This window comes from Bombus terrestris, chromosome 3, assembly GCF_910591885.1.
Source record: "Bombus terrestris chromosome 3, iyBomTerr1.2, whole genome shotgun sequence".
Taxonomy (NCBI): domain Eukaryota; kingdom Metazoa; phylum Arthropoda; class Insecta; order Hymenoptera; family Apidae; genus Bombus; species Bombus terrestris.
The window spans coordinates 12,341,252-12,363,995 of record NC_063271.1 but is presented as its reverse complement, the minus strand read 5'-3'; the positions used below and the strand labels follow the sequence as shown (position 1 = coordinate 12,363,995).

Sequence of the window (22,744 nt, the reverse complement as noted above, 5' to 3'; positions counted from 1 at the left end):
GATCTGAGTATTGGAAACTAAAGCATTGTCCAATATGAAGAAAAATGAAGTATACTTATATATATATAAACGATACAATACTAGATAGGATACTCGGAGAACACATGAAATTGCAACTTCTATGACGGATTTCATAAACAAAGTCCAATATATCGATCGAAGGTAGAAATTGGTAGTATTGCTTCGAAGATTCAGTAAGATGCACAAAATGAATAAAAGTGATTCTGAAACGACATGATGAACTTTTACAAAGTTTAAAACTTTAAGCGAATAATTTAACAATAGGTCTTTGTTGTTTAAGACTTTCGCTGCTACTCATAGATATGTTGTGTCGCTTCGATTATATCTAATTAATTGAAAATCTTTTCCGCAAATGTTTCTTATTCTTTGAAAATATTTTGTTTAACAGAATCAATTTTTTTGAGACTATCGTCCAGTTCCTAAGAAGAGAATTTTCGAACCATGCTTTATATAATAAAATAATTATATATTCGCGTATTTTACTAAAGCTGTGGCTTTCTTTACTCGCATACTAAATTCAGTGGAACAAACTATACACGACGCGACACGTTGGAAACGTAACGCTGTAATTTTATAAGGGTCTGAGCATTGTAACATCTAATCTTTCATGACAATCAAAGGAAAAGGGGAGCTGCGCCTGAAAATACATTAGCTCGTTAATTATTCAACTAGGTATTAAACTTAACTGGTACAAACATCTTACCGAATAAATATTAATTTAATAATAATTAATTAGTAAAAAATATTTCTTTTACTTGCATCGTTGTAATAAAACAAATCACGTGCAGAGAAAATCATGGTTAATCTATAATATAATCATCGTAAGTTGTGATAAGAAATTGATTGATGTGACATTTTTTATATATTATATATTAATCAAGTCGATGGGTAAACAATGATACGAAGAAATTCATCTTTTAAACTACTGATTCAAGTAGACTCATAAGTAAGCAAATCCACGTAATTCCTATTGAAACTTAACTTGATTCGCTTCCATTTAAGTCTTAAGGTAGATCTATAAATCTAATATTTTAAAAGGTAACTTTTCTTTCCTATTGGAGCTATTTCTCTATATTTCATGCCAATTCAGTATTTCTCCTTAGGCCATGCGCACACTAGCGACAAAACTGTCGCTTTAGCTGTTATACATATATAGCGTTATGCTCTCGTTCACATCAGTCAAAAGTTCAATTTCTTTTTATTCTTATAACGCCATATACGTATAACAGCTAAAGCGACAGTTTTGTCGCTAGTGCGCCCATAGCCTTAGAGGTATCATATATAACACCTAAACCTTTTAACCGATAGTATACTCGACTCGATGAAACAAGCCAAAACAATAGAGAGATAGAAAAACAAAAAGAGACGATGAAAAGCTAATGCACTACAAAGCCCAATAGTAAACAACGATCGTTAACAACGTTGCATCGATATTTCCTTTACAAATACGCAATTCGCTTGCCGGCTATAAATCTCGAGCTCGATCGAGTGCCCAGCGTCAAAAAGGCGGAAACGGCAATCGAGATCGACGTGATCGCGAATCGCTTCTAAATATTTGCCGAGCAAACTAATGCATTAGCGTTCGTGGAAATATACAAAGTCGACGTAGCTGGTCATTAGACGCAGCAGAGGGGCTTGTTCCGTGTGCGAACCTTTTACAAGGTAGCCTTGACACGTTTCCGCGTATGATCGTCTAATTGTATACTTTAAGAACACGCAAGTATACAAGGATGCGGAGGAGGGTTGATGATTTCGTGGCGAAACCTCGAAATTTAATGGGTAGCAAGGAGAACAAATAAGTCGCTGAGAAGTTGGCAAAACAAGCAACAACCGGGAACGCTCTCGCCGTCGTCGAAATTGTCCCCGATTTTTATGGAGATGCAATATTATACAACGATAACTGTATTATCGCAGGATTCCAGAAAAGTGAAAGATGCAAAAGTACGTATCGCATATAGAGATAACATAAAATATCGAAAATATAATGATCATTAGAGGACGGATTTTTATGTACGAGTGAAAACATGGAGGATAATGCAAGAATGCACAAAATACACGTCCAAATGAATATTGTTAAATATAATTCAATTTTACGGTATAGCATAAAATTAATGAAATTACGTATTTTTATAGCGGATTAAAATTTCATTAACATTTTTCGTACGATCTATGTTTAGCCAACATTTTTTGTACAGATATTGAAATTTCTAGAGAGTTGTTCGAACCTCCGTGACATCGATTTATAATTTGAGCAAATCGCCTGCCAATCTTGAAGAAAACCTCACCATTCACTCAGAAGTATCCACGAACTATGCGAAATTTTGAACGAAATTTCTCATGACTTTTTCATCGATGTAAATTGACCGATATCACGAATCCAAGAAACAGATTCCAGACGACAATAAACACAGTCCATCCCTAAGTCCAGATAAATCCCTTGAACGTGTTTTGGGCGAAGTCCTGAACGTGGGTCCGACGAAGTTAGATTATATACATCGTTCACCCTCAGCCAACGGGTAAATTGAGCATAAGACCCTTATGAGTTCTCTACGGGCTATCACCTATATTCCGGAACAACCCTTAACCCTCGTGTCATTGGTGTCTGATAGATCGATGAGAATAGAGAAGATGAAAAAAGTGAGGGAGGAAGAGAAGGTAGCTTGATTTACGATTACAATTCCATCGTGATCTGATTAAGGATACATGTAAATGTGTTACACGATAGCTACGGTAATAGAGGTGATCAAGAACACGTATTGATCCGTGCGAGAGATGCTGATTGATATTTGGTCGGGTTGTTAATGAATCATTCGTGTGAATTGGTAAACCGTGAACTGCACGAAATGTGTAAGTACAGCCTAGCTCGAAAGTCTCCTGACACTTATTATTAGATTGAAAATGCTGATATCAAGTTTTATCTCTTTAAGCCTTACATTTTATTTTCTCAGTATAACATTTTTATAGTCGTATGAGAGATTTTGTATGCATCAGTGCTGGTCGCCGTTACCGGTCGTCTAACCGGCGCGATGCGACGACCGGATAACATGACAGCTAACCCAAACCTACATATACAAATTATAACAGAAGATAAGAATTACGTTCGAGTTATTTTACCTGCGCGCCGTACCGCGCATACTACTGACGCATATGCTACCACGGATGAACATTTATAGACAAAATTATTTATTATAGTGGCAGCGACAGTTTTCTGCGAATATGTTGAGCTCCACAGCATATTTCAAAATTATCGAACTCGGAGAGGAGATAGCTTCTCTGCAGTTACAGCGAAAGTGCTATTAAACGTTACGAAATTTAACGCACTAGGACTTAATTAATTAATATTTATAATAAATGTAAAAGAGTTATGACTTGAGATAATCCTTGGTCATCCTATGTATTATAATATTTTTAAAAAATTGACCTTGAGATTTCATAAAGAAAAGAACGGTCGGTGTGGCCAACGGTTTGACATGAAAGTGATTTCAATTTCGGTGCCGCCAACGCTTTGCGCAGAAAGAATGAAAGTCAGTGAAAGGTTGCCAGCTTCGTACTTGTAGCACAGACATCTGGGCATAACTGTCTTTGGAGCCATGGTAGCGCGGATAACCACCTGTCTCCGTGCATATACATTCCTTTTTTTTTTTTTTTATTATTTAATTTGTACTTTACAATTTGTCCAGCTTGACATTTGGTAAATACACACACAATATGAAACTGGAGGCATTGTCTTTAAAGAGTCAGTTAAATTCACGCAAGCAATCAGAACGGATAATACAAATCCCTTTCATTGGACAATTATTATATCGTTTTTACATTATGGGACTTTAATTACATTATTTATTACTGTTTGTTACTGTTTGTTTTGTTGTATTGTTATCATCATTAATAATAAAGTTAGCAAACTTTAACGTCGCGATGCAATTATTACACCATTGACGTCACAATACAATAACATTAAACAAGTTTCTGTGAGAAAATTCTACGGACGAGTTCAGGCCAGTGGCGTTTACAGCACGTGCTGTAAATTCGGAAATGCCGAACTCGCGTACTTTCGCTTCAACGTACATCCATATCGACGACTATACAAAGAATATCAGGAAATACCAGGTATCGCCGTCGCTAAACGATGTATCTAGTTTATGGCACCACTTCAAGTGTTGAGGCTTTCTCTTCCCACAGATGAAGATAACGAAGTTCAAACGGCCATTCCAAGTGTTGGAATTTCACATCTTCTTACATTTCATATGTTCTTTCGTATAGTACAATTTTGTCTTAAGAAGCTATTTCATACTATGAAAAATAACGAAAATATTTCACCTAGGTCGAAGAAACCCTAGTGATGGAAAAGATATTACGTAAATTCTTGCTCCTTTCTATTCCCTTTCATAACTGCGATATTAAAAGACAAAAATTCGATAATCTAATATCTAAACTGACTGGAAAAAAGATTGTAATGCAAATGTATTGCATTGTTAACGAGACATGTAATTGTTCGACTCTCAAACGACCAATTAAAGTCAGTCGATCGACGATGTCGTTCATCATCTCTGATAATTTCGTTCAGCGACCTCCAGATTCGTCTTAAGCCAGAGCAGACAGGAAACGTGCACTGCTAACGGCCGCAAGAACGAAGAGGAATTCCAAGCGTATCTGGCGCGACTATCGGTCTCAGCAGACGTCCACGTCCTCTCTTATCGGGAATAAGGTGCCCGACTGTCTGGCCAAGTAGTTTGCTCTGTATCCGAGCCAACTCGCCTCTCGGTGTACACAGAATAACCCTTCCATTTCGTTCTATCCAGCGTGCGTTCTTCCGTCAGGAAGCTTTCTTACGGTTCGTAGATACGCGTCGTTGTGACTCGTTTACGATCGTTCCACCCTTCTACATGGGATAAACAAGCAGTGTACCTGGTTTGTTAGTCTGTTTGGTGCACGAACCGCGTCGGGGTTTAATGAGTCGAAAAACTTGTTTCAACAGGGTCTTTGCTCGTCTCCCTCTATTTAATGGTTGACCTCGAGGAAAAGGGTGAGTTGCCTTCTTGAATCGGGCGAATGGTTCTTCCAAGGTTACACAACGTGAATAATTGATCTTTCAGATCTCTCTGGAGATCCGGAGGGATAACTGGTGGAATGGATGTTTTGCATTGATAAAGTGATAAATACAAGGTGGTTTGTGTAATTGGATGGAACTCTATCTTCACGATAGTTAGAGATAGAAGAATATTTCACGGAAGAAAATGAATCATTTAAGCACAATTATTTGGCTTAACTTGATTCTGTCTAACATTTTAAATAGCTTTTCTGGATTTTATTTAATCGTACATTATAATTTCATTTATAACAAAACCTGCTCAGTCAGGAGATTTGCACATTTTTTGGGGGTGATCTTTATTTTTAATTAAAAACTTCATCGTAACACTAACTATAATTTGTAATACGTTATATTCGTATTCTATTATAACTAAAGTATAGACTTTTATGCATTCATGGAAAATTAAAAAGTTATTAGTGTGCTAGCCAAGGGTTATACGATAAACAGAAAGGCAAATGGGGAGAAAAGTTTCACACACGTTGAATTAAATTTCAAGGGTTTATGGAACTCTTTTTTTCAAACGTGAGTGTGAAATTGAATACTAAAATAGGCACAATGGGATGAAAATGAAGGTATCGAGAGCAGTTACATCTATCCATTAAAGAGAATATTCGAATAGATACATATGTATGTACTTTAGTACCTACTCTACTATGTGATAGTTAGAAACGGTAAGAAACATGGTAATGATTACGAAGATATAAGGTATATAAGGTACTATTATTCGTCGTACTTGACGTACGGGGCAAGCGACAAATTCAATTGAGATTCTTATCAGTTACCGCAGCCTATGAAATGAAAATCCAATTAGATGTAAAATGAAAGTGTAATTCCATTAACGAAAAAATCGATCAATGCCCACCAACTAATTGTTTCGTTATAAGAAAAAGAACTATATGTAACTATGTAAAATTTAAACGAGCAATCACGTATATTATAACAAACAAACTATTATTCTTTCAAACCTATTTTCTTTAAACTCAGAAATATACTTGGATGATAGAGAAACGCGGTTTATTAGTCTTAAATTTATTAAAAGTTATTAAAATATTTATTTTGGTGTATTTACTATACCGAGCAAACAACGAAATAAGAAATTCGCTTCCTGTTAAAAAGTTTTTCGCCCGACGACCGTGAATTACTGGTCGCGACTATTCTATCTGAAGTTTACGAGCGTTTCCGCCGTTCGATATTCGTCTTGGAGACAACAGAACAGGCGTATCGCGTCTGGTATCGCGTAACACCGCTTTTCTGAAGGAATTTTATATTGCGAAGTGGAAGAATGCAACGTCGATAATTCTATGACGAACCACGTTACTCGCTCTACTATCAGACATTTTTATATTTTCATTTTTTACCGAGGAACCACGTTGCTTTTTTTCCATCACGCTTTCTTCGTGCAATTTATTTCCTTCGCGAAGAGCAAACGAAACAAAACAAACATGAATTTTCGATTTTTGACTTGGTGCGAGATAAAATTTACCATGTCACGAATGTTATTAGTCATACAAACAAGGGATTGTACCTTCTCTACTTCAATCTCTTATGCGTTGTACCTTTTTGTTGAAGATCAATAACAATGCTATGAATAAATATCAAATAGTCAGCTGGAAATGTACAAAGTGTTCCAGAATAAAGGTATTCATTTCGATGAAATTGTCGAGGTACAGATTTAGGTGAAGGATAATTCAATTGCTTCGTAATTATATAGTATAGGATTTTATTTATTCAGAAATATTAGAAATTAAGGTTTCCAATGATTTTTATCCTAAATGATAAGTTTATTGATAGATGGATCTATCGTTATTTAACATGAATTAAAAATATAGTAATGTGCTATAACTAAGACGACTAAATGGGTAATTCACAACATACAACTAATAACTTACAACTCAGAACAACTCGGCTACTCAACTCTCGACTCCCCACAGTTCGACTCTTAGTTAACGATTACCGATTAATTCCTTTTTGTCTTTTTTCATACCCCCACCACGTACATGTTTCATAACCGTCCGCGATCATGATCACGCAGGCCTTTTTCCGCGTAACTATTCGACGACGCATTCTAGACTTGGACCATTGAAGTTTCCCAACCCTTTCGGCCTATCGGCACTTAGGCTTTCTCACAACATTGTTTATAGTTCACCCGATATTTCTTAGGCAATCTGTCCACGATACTACAATAGAATTGCAAAATATAATTTTTTAATCCATATTGACGATGGATGGACCCTGAAATGTAATTAAAGATAATTATAAGGGATCATTTTGAAATGGAGGAACGATTGCTTTGAATGGGAATTTTAGCTTCTTCTGGAATGAAATAAAACAGAATATTATTTGTTCTGATATCGAAGAGACAGTATAGCATAAAACAAATTAGAACAGTTAATTGACTTCGACCTTACGCTTGAATAGAGATCTGATGGAAATAAAAACCAATGCAAAATTGAATTTGACACCCTAATAGCGTTCGATTTTACCGGATGTAACTTTGTCTTCTTTCTTCCATCTAGCCATATCTCTTTATTCGATACCAAATTTTTCGATAGCCAAAATATAGACACACGAGGTTTAATAACTTTTCACGTTCAATACGTTCGTTACAGTTTCCCAGTATCCTACCATTTTCTATGCTATCAACTCGAAGCTTGGAAACAACAATTATTTACTAGAAAGAGAATCACAAAGCCCTGTCAAAGAAAAATAATCAATATTTTTTGAAGGTGTTTCTTTCAAATTTAAATTATTTAATTACCAAAATTATTAGAATATCGAAGAGCAGCGTAATAGAGAAAGTAAATGTGAAAATAACAATTATTCGACTTTATATCTACACCGAATGGCATTAAATTACATAAATCATTTTCAATTTAAAATTATTATCCAATAGTTCAGATAGCTCATTGTATCGATAAAAATGGAACTATAGTTAAGCAGGAAGCTCAGAACTTGTTAGTTTTCATAATGACGTCACATCGATGATAAATTTAGCATTATAAAAATATTACAAAATTAATTTATATACCTAATAAAATAACCAAACTCACGGAGATTAGCTCACATTAAAAAAGAAATGTATGCGAAATGTCGCGAATATATTCCAGCGGAGCTAAAATAAAGATTGAAATGTTTTGAATGGCTCGTGTTGATAATAAAAATAACCGTGGCAACGGACACGAACATGTTGATAGTGGTCACTGTAGTCGCTATAGATAACAAGGAAAATCTCGGATCCGTTTCTCGATGTAAATTCAACTGCCGACAATGCTCGATAAACTGAACCATAAAGCGAAGCATTCAGTCGCTCACACGTAAATACTTAGCTGCACCTAATTTTCGTAAACGAACCAAGTATAATCACATTCCACGGAATTCTGCCTTCCATACCTTCTCTATCCTTGGCTCTTCCCATTCGCGAGAAATACGAGCGCGTACTCCGATCATTTAACGGTGGGACACGGCGTATCTACGGGCATACGTGACTATAAGTCGGTTAAAAATAGAATCTCGCGTCAAATAATCGTAGATGAAACTCGAAAACGAAACAAGCGTCGAGTTATCCATTGATCTTCCAAGTTCGATCCAAATCACTGTAATTACAGTTACGTAAGATCACTTACTTAACACTGTATAACCGGTACTCTGTTTATTGTAGGATTGAAATTTATATAGTTTCTGGCTTTGGTTTGAAAACTAAGAATTAATAATTATAATAATTATAATAATCCGAATTAATAATCGGATAGTACGAACGGACTACTCAGTATCGGAATAACGATATAGTGGCGTGCAAGTTTCCAGGCAGATAAATTTTTTACTTTGAAAAATCTGTTCTGAAAATAAGATCTAAACGAATTTTAACTAATGTTGAATATAGAACATGATAGAATTTATTTGTCGTAGAATCCTTTTTATTTTAAACTTTATGCTCTTACGTTTTAACGTAGAATTATTCTCAGGATTACTACGTCGTATATATGTGTGCGACATTCATACGATAATCACTTATTATTCACGTTACAGTACTACGCCAGAATAATTTATTTATAATTCTCAATGAGAATTGATTGTAAAATTCTTCCAAATAAAAAAAAAAATGTGTGCGACATTTAAGTACTTTAATTATAGTGTTCGGCTTAGTAGTAAAACGACAGAGATTTTGATACGTCTTATTTCATAATTAATATTAAGGCAACGAGTAGTTAATTAGTATGTGATTAAAGTAAAAATTGCAAAACGACTAGCTGCGACGTACTTATTTCCTACCTTTGTGCAAAAAGAACTAAAACAAGAATTAACTTAAAACTAGTTATTGATCCGAAGTCTTAACTACGTCAAATATTTAATATTAACGTGTTGTCTGGCCATCGATTGTTTTCTATGTTTTATCACTTGCGCTCGCAGTGAAATTTTAATTTCCATACAGCATTTTTTGTATCGAGTTATTAAAGATATTTATTGTACATTTTCGAAAAAACTTTGAAATAAAATTTGGTTCGATCGATCATATGAAATAAAGAATTTCTGAAACCTTGATGTTTCTCTTTATGATCCACCTTATATGGAATAATATTATTTGCTTAAAAACACAACAAACATTTTAGGCGATTTAAATCATTTTCACAATTCCAATCACTGATGATAAAAAATGAAACTTTCAACTAATAAATTTAAAAAAAAGGAATGAAATTACAAAACATTCAGCATAATAGCTTCTTACATTTAACTAAAAATTAATAAAAAATAAAATATCAAAAATACAACAAATTTAGAAGATACAACTTTCCATTTATCTATGATTCTGCATAACATTTCCCCTGCATACTTCAAAGTTTGCCCAAAACTAAACATTAAATAACGAAAATTAAACATCAAAAACAAGTCAAATATGAAGAAATTCAGAGCGATGTCCCTCGTCCCACTTATCATTTCATACTCCCCCATAATATCTGTTCTCATTGTTCTAAGATTCCTCCAAAACTGTTAATTTCCTCCGGAACAAGAAGTGAATTCTTTGCAAAATCTTTGGAGAAATCTAAATTTCTAATCCGGTCAGAGATGAATAGCCAGAGGGATGCACCGGACCGTGCAGAATTGAAATGTAAACCAGACGAGTCTTGACTTCTGCGGGCGTAAAGTTTCGATTGCTGCAACGTTCCCTGTGATACGTAATCGTGGAAGGCGAAAAAAAAGAGGAAAAAGCTCGGACGGAAGGAAGAAGAGGCGAACGTCTTTACATCGAGGCTGGTTCGCGAAAGGTTGTAGACCTTGCTTGTATGTATTATTAACGCGGTGTACATCGATTTTGTCTGCCTGCCTTCGTAAACTCATTTCCATCGCCGCGGAAACGCTCTTCGAAACGAATCGATCTACCGTCGAGGATTTTCTCGACACCTCACCAAAGAGACGTGAATCGTGGACGTCGTGACCGATCGACGGACCGTCCGGTCAACGAAGCGATTTACCAGAGAACGTTTAAATCGAAGGCTTCGACGCGGAGGTGGTGAGTTTATTTGTTTGCACGCTCTTGCGAGCGGACATTCCTTTGTAGAGGATTAGCCGTATTGTTCGTTGGAATGTGAAGTATAAATGGTAGAAGAAGTGGAGAAAATGTATGGACGATGTAGTAGAATGAAATGAGTGAAGGGGATTATTAAGCTCTTTCGTACGTGTAACGTTTTAGTAAGATTAATGAATTATTGAATTTGAAGATATCGTTTGTAAATTTTGATGTTATTAGTTGTGAGTGTTGTATGTTGTAAAACACGATGACAACGAGTCGAAAAGTTGTAGAAACTTCTTTTTTTTTTATTTGGAAGAATTTTAAAATCAATTCTCATTGAGAATTATAAGTAAATTATTCTGGTGTGGTACTATAACGTGAATAATAAGTGTTTATCGTATGTTTGATTTTAGCTGAATCTAATGTTTAAATCTAATGGAAACTTAGTTGGAAAATTTTTGTATGTTTTGAAATATTAGTGATTTTTGTTATAAATTGGCGTTGTGTATTTTAATCTATTATTTACTGTTACTATTTCCTTATTTCCTTTAATATAGAAGATAATATAGAGAAAGAAAAGAGATGAATAGAAGAAATAAAGAAAGTTAAAACGAGGTAAAATTACTCGTTTACTGCATTTTTAGGTAAAAAGATAAAAAAAAGAGAATTTGCATGAATATAAATGGACGTTAAGAATGTATGAAAGAAGGAGAGAAGATTTCAGTGTCATGGCCATGACAATAGAAAAGAAAATTTATAAGCAAAAAACGTATCTGATCAATCGTAAATAATAGAGGAAGGACAATAGAAAGAAAAGAGAATTAAAGTCATCGCTTAACATTGTTCAAACAGACATGTAATAAATTAGCAAGTATGAAAGATAACGATACACGAATAAGCTAGGAAAACATCGTACAATGGCGAATAAAAAATATAAAAAGTTAGAACGGAATCGCGGAACAAGATAGAATGTACAGATGAATTTCTTTTTCAATTTCCTCTGCGAGAGAAATAGAATCTATGTTGTCACGGAGACAAGATTATAAATTCTAGGAAGCATTACAAAGTAAAAAGTTTCAGTGGCATTACGAAGATTAACTGAGTTTACAAACAACCGTAATGCAGAAACATTCTGACGAGTATCATAATAACCATTAAAGCCGATTACTCTCAAAGAGAAAGATTAGTAACAATGTTATCACGTCACTGATTAATTTACTAGATAAATCAAAAAGGAATAATAAAGAAAACAATCGTTTCTTTGGAATAATATAATACATGGATTAATAAAATCTCTAATTGTACACAAATATTTAATTTTATAAAGTAAACCTTCTCTCCCAAATTTTATATAAAAAATTCTTTTCTTTTTATAAAAGAAAAGCAAAAAGAAGTGTGTAAAAAGATCGTTACGCTCTACACATAAACAAGGTTATATTTCTATTGTCGTAGCCACACAAACAAGATTCGCGTTCATCGGATCACGTCGATCTATTTCGTAGCGCGTCCTAAAATAAAAAAAGTCGAAGCTTGGAAAGAATCGTGCAACTCAACTGAGAACTATTTCACGTCGCTGCGGTTTCCTCAAGAAAGAAGATGTCAGCTGTCCGAAAAACGCGTCGATCCCTTTGATCATCCGGAACATCCGGTACGTCCGGATCCGATTATCGATTTTAGACTCAATCAAATTCGACGTTCGTACCAGAATTTCCCAGAAAAATAACAGAAAGAATATCTTCCATATTGAACATATTGTACATAATGTAAAGAGAATCTTCTTGACAGATCCTCTGATAAATCCGAAAGTAATATATTTTATAGTTTAATGATTGAAATACGACAGATTCCATACTCGAATAATATTAAACGACCTAAAGCATTCTGACTATAATTTTAACCCATTTGGAGTCAATCACGTAATACAAAGACAGAATACATAATTTAAATCACTCATCTACTTCCTTCTCAATCGTCGTAAAAAGAGATAAAATCTACATTGTTATTGCGACAAAATTATAAATTCTATTAACAGGAGCATTACGAAATCAAAATTTGGATAGTATTAAGATTAATCCTGAACTTACAAACATATGTCATGCTAAAAACTATTATATTAACCATTCAAATGAATTATCTTTCAGAAAGAATATTTAATAACAATAAACGTCGAGGTACTGTTTAATTCGCTAAAAAAATTTCAAAGAGATTCTAAAGGACTTGTAAAAAAAATTATAAAGAAATTATCGAAAAAATGATCTTCTTCCCTGAGCCAGGCAACGACATACCAGTTGTGTGTAACTTATTCTATCCTCCAACATAAAGAGAAACGAAAGACCTATTTTCCAAAAATCGTCTTATAACATCATAGTTTCAAAAGAATCGAATAAAACTCGTATGGAAATGCAAAAGGAAGAAAAATCTGAAACTCACCCGACGAGGATGGTTCCATAATTCGATCCAAGCTACCACCATCAACCACTGTAGCCCGTTGCGGTTCTCCCGAGCATAGCGTCCGGAAGATACACAAAAAATTCGTGTCTATCGGCGATATATCTTGACTGTTTCACCGCGACATGACAAATTCACGCGACAGAGGAACACGACAGAAGTTGCTGGCGCGTCGCGCGGTCGTTGAATAATTCCTGTCTCTCCCCTTGGCGGGGGTCCGTCTTGTGGCGCGGAAAGCAGGCTGACAGGTAGCGGCAGCGATCGACTCGTGTCTTCCGTCCGAGCGGATTCTCGAAATCGCGCGCGAGTAGAAGCGACGACGAGCGAGGGTCGTCGCCGTTTGGCCGGGAACAGGCGACCACCCCGCCGTATATCTTCCCTTTGATGCCACGTGCTGGATTTAACGGGCGCCGGGGAAACACGGATGGAGAGGAGAGAACCAAGGGTGAAGAAGGATAAAGATAGAGATAAAGAGAGAGGGAGATTGGTTGCGAGAACTACGTCGGCGCGAGGCGTCGCGACGCCTACACCGACGCGCGCAGTGCGCGCCTCTGTGTGTTTCGAAGAGCAGAGGGAAGCTACCTCCCTCGATCTGTGGATCACGCACGTGGATCGAGAATCAATTCTTTGCGGTTTGAAGAAGACGATTTTCTTGGTGCTCCAAACCTGTAAACACGAGAAGATAAGTTAACTTATTATTCGGTTTATTACTGTTTTGGATTTATTTATTTAGAGATCTTCTGTTTTTATACATGTCGTCTCGTTTCTATTGAAAATTAATAAATTGTATGATAAATACATTCGTGTATTTAAGGAAGGATTTCATTATTTACAAGAATATTCATTATTTATGATTTATTCAAAAACATATTAATATGCATTACAAACAATGGATATATGGAATCCTTTTATAAATATGTCCATTGTCTATATAATATTTATTGTTTATATAGAATTACGTTTGGTTCAAAAAAAATTAATTCTATGTGTACATGCACATATATATGCGCCATTATTTTTAAAAGGATAAAGATTCGATGATGAGTTGATTATTTAAAAAACTGAGGAAGTCTGTAACGAAGAAATCAAGATATTGTATAATTTTCTTTAATTTATTGCAACATTGGAACTACAAGATAGATACGTTAAGTTTTTATCTTAAAAAAAGCATTAAAGAAGAATCTTCAATAGGATTGTATAAGAAATTACAAATATACATGTCCATAAATACACAAAAAGGATTATACAACCTTTATTGGTGTTGAGAAATTCAGAATCGCACATTACATCTCATTTGAATTAATTTTTTATTTCAAAATAAACGTTTGCCTACAGTGAGGAACCCTATATATTATTCGTCGATTCGATTCCCAATGCTCACTGAAAATTTATGAAATAGCTCGTACTTTACCATATTCACTCGAATAGGAAACCTTTCTTTGCATTATGCATGTATCTATGTTCGAAAACAACATTTTTCCAACCAAACTTACGGCAAACTTTGTGGTACACGTTCGTACACGGAAGTCGATTATTTAATAATATATTAACGTATTTAATACATACAGTATGCCCCCCAATTTAATGTCAAAACTTCGGGAACCTGTAAGGGATCGATAAACTAATTGTAAATAAAGAAAGAAGAAAAAGAAGTTTTCGTTTGCTCATTTATTTATTTACGCTTATTTGTTCGTGCTATCGTCTATTTTATGAAGATACTGTTCAAAATGCTGGCCCTCAGCAACAATGCAAGCGTTACATCTAACATTGACCGTTCTAATTGCAGCTAGATATTATCCTGGAGATATCAGGTGCACTACAGCTATGATTCGGTCTCTTGGAATACACAAGTGTAAATAAATAATTAAAAGAACGAAAACGTTTTTGTTTCTTTTTCCGCGACTGTCTCCAGAACGAAGTGAGAACGTCTTGACATTTAATTTAGGGACACTCTATATATTACTTCTTCATAAATTAACAAAATATGTATGATTTAATACATTTTAAGTGATTAATTGCACATGTGCAAAGTACCGTATTTATGACGCGTGACTGAAATATAAATAAAATGAAGTTGGTTTAAGAAAATACATGCATACATATTTTTCAATGAAATTGACCATATAAATTAATAACTTTCATATATTATTTAAATTGATATTACATACTGCGGGCTCCTGCTTTAAATTTTTATAATACGTTTTTCCTTAATCGTTAATAAAGATAGATATTACTATTATGAAAGAAATATGACATTTTATGAAGGGAATTTAAATAAGAAGACAGGGTCAACGAAAATTACTTATATCCATTGTAAATCTTTCCTTTTTATTATATCAAACGAAAAAACAATGTTTCCAACACCATTGAAACAACTTCTAAATATATCCTATCTTCAAAAGTATGTACATCTCAAATCGCCATTTCTGAGCAATCAAAACGAAAATCAATAGAATTATCGCAATGAAGCGAAAAAGAGTGGTCCTATCATTCGAGAAGATCGTTCAAGGATCTGTTGGATTCGTTCGCCAAATTCAATTCAGACTTGGAAGGCAGATGGTTGTAAGTTACAAGCGTAGCCGGTCTGATTAATTTGAACAATAGTTTCGAGGTACAATAGACCGATATCTAGTGATGACAATGGAAGTTTAAAATGCTCTGACTCTATTAAAGTATAACTGGACCGCGACATAAACTTTGTCCACTTCCTATTAACTAATTGTTTTCGTGACGTTATGGTTTCCCGTCGGTGGAAGTTATGGAAATGAACCTGGGCCATGCATCAGATATCCTAGCAATTCGATTTTCTACGTCTTCGAGTTCCCACTATCCTTGTTCCGTACCGACGACGTACGAGAAAGAATAGGAGAGGAGGATCTGCATTTCCAATGAAGACCGCCCGTCGACACTGCAATTTGGAATCGCGATTTCTAAGCAGAACGGTTTGTCCACTTACTGCACGCCCTTTTTCTGTAAATCCACGAAGAGTTTGACACAACGAATCCCGATCGTGCCAAGAAAACTGAGAAAAATGATCGATGTTGTTATTGAGAAGTTGAAAAAGTAAGGTAACTTTTTCTTTCCTTGTAATTTCTATCGTTTAAACTAATTAAGATATCAAAGATTAACTCTGCTGCATTCTTCACAGCGTTCTGAATTAATCATATTTTTCAGTCGTTAAAAAGTTTCTTAACTTTGAAGAAGATGAAAAGAATCATTAATGACATACTTGATTTCTCGTTTCAACGGTATGATAAATATTTCCTTAAAATATTAAAAGATCTTTTCTTTATTGAAATGAGGGAGAGACATCGTCTCCTGAGATTTTTCGTGGTTATAGTGGGCGTTCGGCAACAGCTGGTAGAAAATTTATAAGATGGTTCAATAAACCAAAATAAGAGAAAAATGAAGAATAACAGAACTCGCGTTTTAAACTTCGTTTTCTAGTTACTGACATTCGAAAATCGATGTGTATACGTGTTTATATCTGCGCATGTGTATCTGTGTTCGAATGTAACGCTGCACTTTCCTGCCCGCCGAATTAATTAGGTAAAACTCGAGGGAATTCTTTTAGTTGGTTCTTGATCAATGGAACCTTTATGCGTCATTAATAATACTTTCGGAAATAGCGTTCATGACACGCTTGGTTATTGGAAATGCGATGGACATAAAAAATAAATCAAAAAAGCATTATTACAATTGATGAATGAAATTGCTCTGAATGCTAAATATCCGATTTAAAAATAGCTTCCTCTTTAAAATACGAGTGTCGTAAAATTATAATTAGTTACGAAACTCATACTTTCGCTTCTTCGAACGATACAATAAGTGAATATTAATTGTTTACTATTTTAGCAATAAAGATTTAAAAATATCGTAGTTCGATGATCGAGACACGTATCTACGAAAACTATATCGATACTACTTTGAGTTAGTTGAAGAACGATAAATAAAGGATATAAAGATTTACGTGTATACATACTCCAATTTCCTTCTCTCTTCCTTGATAACAAAAACCACATTAAAAACGAGAAAACGACAGTTTTACGGAAAAGCCAATATTATTGTCAGCTGCTTTAATAGATCTCTTTACCATTTTCGTTTATATTCGGAAATGTTATTTCAATCGGAAGAAAAGATCATAAGTTTTCGCGGACACTGCGATTAATTTGAAAGAGCTCAACTTTCGACATTTATAGAATCAGTTTTAAATATCACTGAACGAAATTCAAACTGGGAATGAGAAAAAAATTGTTCATAGCTTAACGAAGTACTAGCAGCTTGATCTAGGATGCAGTTATCGCAAAAAGATAGTGCTAGACCGCAAGCAAACATGTTTACAGCCTGCATGCTGGAAATACTTTCTACAACTCGTCTAGAAAATCTTTTGTGGAGGGAAAAATAAACACGAACCACTTGTTCTGTGATATTTTCTTTTTTTTTGAGAAATTTTAGTTTGATGATATTTAATTTATTGACTACATAATCTCTCTCTAAAGCCACTTATTTTTGTCGTCCTAGTTAAGAGCAATATTTCTAACGAATCATTTTTTTATTCATTGCAATAGTTACTAAAAAATGAAAAATAAAAAATAATATCATACCTTTCATAAAACTTTACTAAATTCTTTCTTGCTATATACATATATATTTCATCCCATTAATGAAATTTCGAAAATGTTTCATCTAATTCGTTTATAAATTTTTGTTTCAGCATTATCTCAGAGTAAAGATCCTGTAAAAAAAATAGCAGAAGTGCTATATTTAAAAAAAAAAAAAGGTGAATCAAACTGAGGTTAACTCAGCTATTATTTTATGGAAAAAATAAATACCTGTTGGTCTCTCGTTTGATACCAAAAGAGATTTTCGTCGGATGACACCAAAAGTATACCGATCTCCGTAAAACATTCAAAATCAAATAAATCAATAAGCGATAAAATAAAATGAATTTACGAGACACAAAAGAAATAAAAATAAATTTCTTACGATATAAACCAGCCGCAAACAGTTTTGAAAATGACTGACATTTCAAATACGCAGCAACATGAATAATAGGACGTATTCAAAAATTTCGGAGAATGTCGATATATGCCACGGAATTCCAATTTTATCAGCCACAATCAATGCGTGCGTACAAACATTACATATTGTTTGCTTAATTATTCAACAGTAGCGTAAACTTGAAATTTAAATAATTAATTACATTACTCCACAATTGGAAATGAATCATTGTATTCCACCAGTAGCTGATTTATTATTCGTTCGTTAGTCATCGTCACAGACGTCGTGTTTGGGGGCTGATCTTATTTCTCTGATATTTATATATGTAATTATCTTCCCGGATTCGTGACGATGTTATGATTAACAACCGATGTAACAATCGATGAAACCCATGTAATGGTTTGATTATGATGAACGATGTGAAGAAAATAAATCATGACGAAATTTTCCGTGAAAATATACAAAATAAAAGTATTCTCGATGTTGTGGAAACTTTCACCGAGACAAATATCACGGCTATGTACAGTATGCTGATTACAAAACCTTCTAATATCGGATTTAGTGCTCTAAGTAATATCGATTTCCTTTTTGTCCTCGTAGAATACGAGAACACTTGATTTTATCAAGTATTTTACTGGAAGATTAGAATTTATACAATCTCCTTATTGTAAGATATGGAATGTTCCATTTTTTCTAAAAAAGCCAAAATTTCTTATTATATTTTCAACAATATAATTTCTTCAAATTTTCCCTAATAGCAGAAAATTTAATTTTTGTTCGAAAATATAAATTTAAAGAAAATTAAAATATAAAATGTTGAATATAATGAAAGTTTATGGTTAAAATCATTTAAGTTTTGTAACATGAAATGTAAGATTTATGACTAAATATTGTCCAATAGTGTATAAAACGTTACGGTTAACCAATGCCATTTGTCCCAGCCCCAAAGTAATTTTTGTTCTTAAGTAACATAATAAACCTATCTTCAAGCGAATGTTTCAAATGTTATGATATCATTCAAACACTTTTAATTTTCCAATTTAATACTTGCATTAATTTCAGATCAATACTGATTTCCTTTTACCTTCAGAAGCTAAGTAAAAACTTTTATAAGAATTTTGTAAATTTTTCGAATCTAATTTTTGAAAATATTAATTTACTATATCTTTTCCTCCTTTAAGGAATTGCTTAATCTTCGATTTCTATGTTTTCAATTTCCGGAATTTATATCACTTTCCGGGTGTTGCTTCCTGGCACACATATGTTTGGATTTCTAGAATCAGGCCACTTTCACGGTATGATTCAAACACATTTTTATACAAACTTGAATATAATCTGTCACTTCAAATCACGAAATACATATAGTTCTTTTCAAAAAATTTACTCAAGACCACGTGCCGGACATACCTCAAAATGGAACCAGACGACATGGCTTTTTTTCATTTCTTTCTAATTCGTGAATCAGGCATGAATAAATTACAAAGATGGAAGCAATCCATTTCTTGCTATTACTCAGTAATAAAATGTTTATATTCAGAAATATATTATAAACTAAAGAATAAAAGTCAAGTCGTTGCTTTTAGTTTTTAAAATTACTATCGATAAAAATTAGGTGAGTAAAATTCAAAATCGAATGGAAAACTTCCTCCTCGCTGAAACATTAGCTACCAAAATCTATAACGTTACAAATCCAACCCCGTACGCTGATCTCAATCATTTTCATCAAAAACATTATACTATAAATTTAGCTTATATTTCAAGGCGGTTGTACGTGAAAGTAATAATCAAACATCGGTAAACGATAGTTACACGATAGTAAAAGCGAATTGTTGTTTGCATGTATAAGTAGGCAGAAAGGAGAGAAGAGGGTAAGTAATGGCATAACAGAAAAAGGTGCAACGACAACAGAGTTGTCGTCATTATTATTGTATGAATCAACATCACGACGATGCCTTTGATGTGAATATGGTGGTTGAAGAGTGTAACAATGCTTCGAATGTGGATCTTTATAGGTATTCTCGTGCCGGACGCTTGCGCTGGAAGTACGACACGCAGCCAGACAAACTTGAAAACGGTCTAGATTGCGAAGCCGTTTCTTCACTACATCTTGGTCCCTGTGTGCTTTATGATTGTCTCTAAGTAAACCTAATAGCACATCCTTCCTCCCCTTTATTTGCTGTTAATAACAATGCATCATTAATACTTCTGTTATTCTCTATAATTAAAAAAAAAAAGGAAAGAAAAAATTAAAAGCCACCTTGCCAGGATGTAGGCAGCAGGAAACACAATATTCATAGATAGCACAGCACCCTTGAGCATTACATGTTTTACAACTATACCTCTCTTTCTTGGCTATAGTTGATGTATCCTCATTTTTATTAGAATCTTTTTGCTCCATATTACAGCAACCATTAGGCAAAATTTCTTGTCTAGAGCATACAACACCACGCTCATCTACTATTAAAACTTTGCCCTATCAGAACGATAAGAAATAAGAATGTCACTTAATTTAACATATTATTTTCATTGTTCCAGAATGTAATGTACCTGTATGGAATTACGACAAGGATGAACCATAGTATCGGTGTCATTTAAATTTGACACTGCTTCCACATTTAATGGATTCTCGTTTGCCCCTTGATCAACAATTGCCATCTGCCACAGTGGTGGTTTACCAGATGCCCTCAATTGCTCCGATAATGCATCATCATCAGAAATTAAGTCATCATTATTGTCATTAATTAGCATAGGGTCCATGTCATCAAGATCATTATCCAAAGCAAATGTCTTTTTCTAGGGATTAGATAATATTCTGTTCTAAACTTCAAATTAAAATTCATATGTTTGGTCATGCAAACTTTCATATGCTTATAATATATATTTCAATACAATTTTCCGATATTGTTTACCTCGTTACGAAAAAGTGAAAAGGCGCAGTAGGTAAGAGACAAAGCAAAGATGAGCCCAAGTACGAGGCGCCGTCTAATGATCCTGAACAGGCTGCCACAACTCGGCATTCTTTCCACTTTTTGCAATTTATTCTCGTATTTTTATTCGACATTAAATTTCCAGTTTTCTATTCCACCACATGGTTGTAACTGATAGCACAAAGTAATTTTATTTAACTATTTCTATTATAAAACTTTGTGTGTGATTAAGAATGCTAATCGAATGAAAAATATCAAAATGTAAATTGATATACAAATTACATTCAGTATGATATGAGTTAATATAAAGAAAATGTGGGAAATTTTTTTTTTTATTATTATGTTGTTATGTTTTAGGTTATGTTGTTTTTGTTATAGTCACATTGCAAACGTTTTCTGAAACGCTTACCCATCTTCAAATGTAAATAGTTTAATTGTTATAACATAAACTTTTTATCAGTCAATTATATAATCAACAGGACAGACCGATATGTAGTTATAAAATTTATTAGGTTCCTGTCACCGAATGTCCAAATAGTGATATAAGAAGTGCATTGGCCTGCTCAATATGGCAGTAAAGTTGGCAGTACATTATGTTAGATGTCACTGCTTGTTGAATTAACAATTTGATACCGACGTATGATATTATGAACTAATTAAATTTCAGTTATATCTATATACATATATGTATGTACATACACGTGTGAAATTTACTATTTTATAAAATAGACACATATTGCTAAATGTTTATGGCTAATAAAATTAAGCTTGTGACTTTTATGTCGGATGACCATTAATTTTTTTAATACATATTTTTTAATTTCGATTATAGAAACTGAATGCATAGTTCTGAAGTTTAATTTTTGATATTAAAAAAAAATATATAATAATACGATTTGCGATCATAAAATATTTTTCTGATTTGGGAAATTTAAAAAACATTTGCAATCCTTGAAACAACTGAACTTAGTTATTTTCTATAAATGTACATCCCTATGATAAAGTAAAATTAGTAACTAAAAATTATGATATCCTATCTGAGAAATAAAAGGCTATAATAATGCAATTTGGAGTGATACAGTGGGCAATATCATTAACAATTTTATGCGTTATTTTTGCCATTATTATTTTTTTTATTATTCAACTTGGCAAACGAGACCGTAATCTTGAACTCCAGACCTCAACTAAACACTAAAACCCTGGTGTGTTTGAAACACTTTTTCAACACATTTCGTGTTCAGATATAATTAACAATATTAAAAGTTAATTTCTTTTGTTGCTCATAATAAATAAGTATAAGATAATTATTTTTTATTATGAAGTGCTTTTACAAAGATCAACCTCATTTCGAAAATAAACAATTCGTCAATTTTTTAATTGTAATCAATAGTATTATCTATTTTTCAGACCAAATGTTACAGCTGCCACTTAATTGATTAACAACAACATTATAGAATTAGATGGCAAAGGTATCACTAATATATTTCAACTATTCAGTTCATTATGTATCAACGATCGTTTGTGCAACAGCAATATCCTATAACAACGCAAGTTAACCAAGTACGTAATAAGAAATTAAATATCAACGGTAATCAATTTTATACGATACAAGCAATAAGAAAATACGATACAATTGAAGCAACAAGATTTATATCTTTATATTGGGTTTTGCTACTTTAGAATTTGAAATTTTTTATTTTCAATATTATTTATCTTATACAATTTTATTATCGTTTCGTTATCGATTAATAT

At 33.5% G+C, this 22,744-nt stretch overlaps 2 protein-coding genes across 5 annotated transcripts in view; both read right to left on the bottom strand.

Moving 5' to 3' along the window:
- The window catches only part of LOC100642839 (beta-3 adrenergic receptor), a 77,035-nt gene extending 63,577 nt beyond the window's left edge, over positions 1-13,458 (bottom strand). For both annotated transcript variants that reach the window (XM_012321118.3, XM_048404531.1), the window contains exon 1: positions 13,047-13,458. The gene's annotated coding sequence lies outside the window, so the exon portion shown is untranslated. The remainder of the gene's footprint in view (positions 1-13,046) is intronic.
- Positions 13,459-17,480: 4,022 nt separating this feature from the next.
- LOC100643074 (SREBP regulating gene protein) lies at positions 17,481-21,581 on the bottom strand. 3 transcript variants are annotated; one of them, XM_003394636.4, is made up of 5 exons: positions 21,402-21,581; positions 20,975-21,163; positions 20,613-20,858; positions 20,323-20,538; positions 17,481-20,241 (listed from the first exon to the last, which is right to left on the bottom strand). In XM_003394636.4, exons 2-5 carry the CDS (start codon positions 21,080-21,082, stop codon positions 19,822-19,824), a joined length of 990 nt encoding a protein of 329 aa, XP_003394684.1. In that variant the 5' UTR covers positions 21,083-21,163; positions 21,402-21,581; the 3' UTR covers positions 17,481-19,821. The 3 variants fall into 3 exon arrangements, with proteins under 3 accessions (XP_003394684.1, XP_012176511.1, XP_020724262.1); XM_012321121.3 differs by lacking the exon at positions 21,402-21,581 and having other exon boundaries at positions 20,613-20,887; positions 20,975-21,116; XM_020868603.2 differs by lacking the exon at positions 21,402-21,581 and having other exon boundaries at positions 20,613-20,882; positions 20,975-21,109.
- Positions 21,582-22,744: the final 1,163 nt, after the last annotated feature.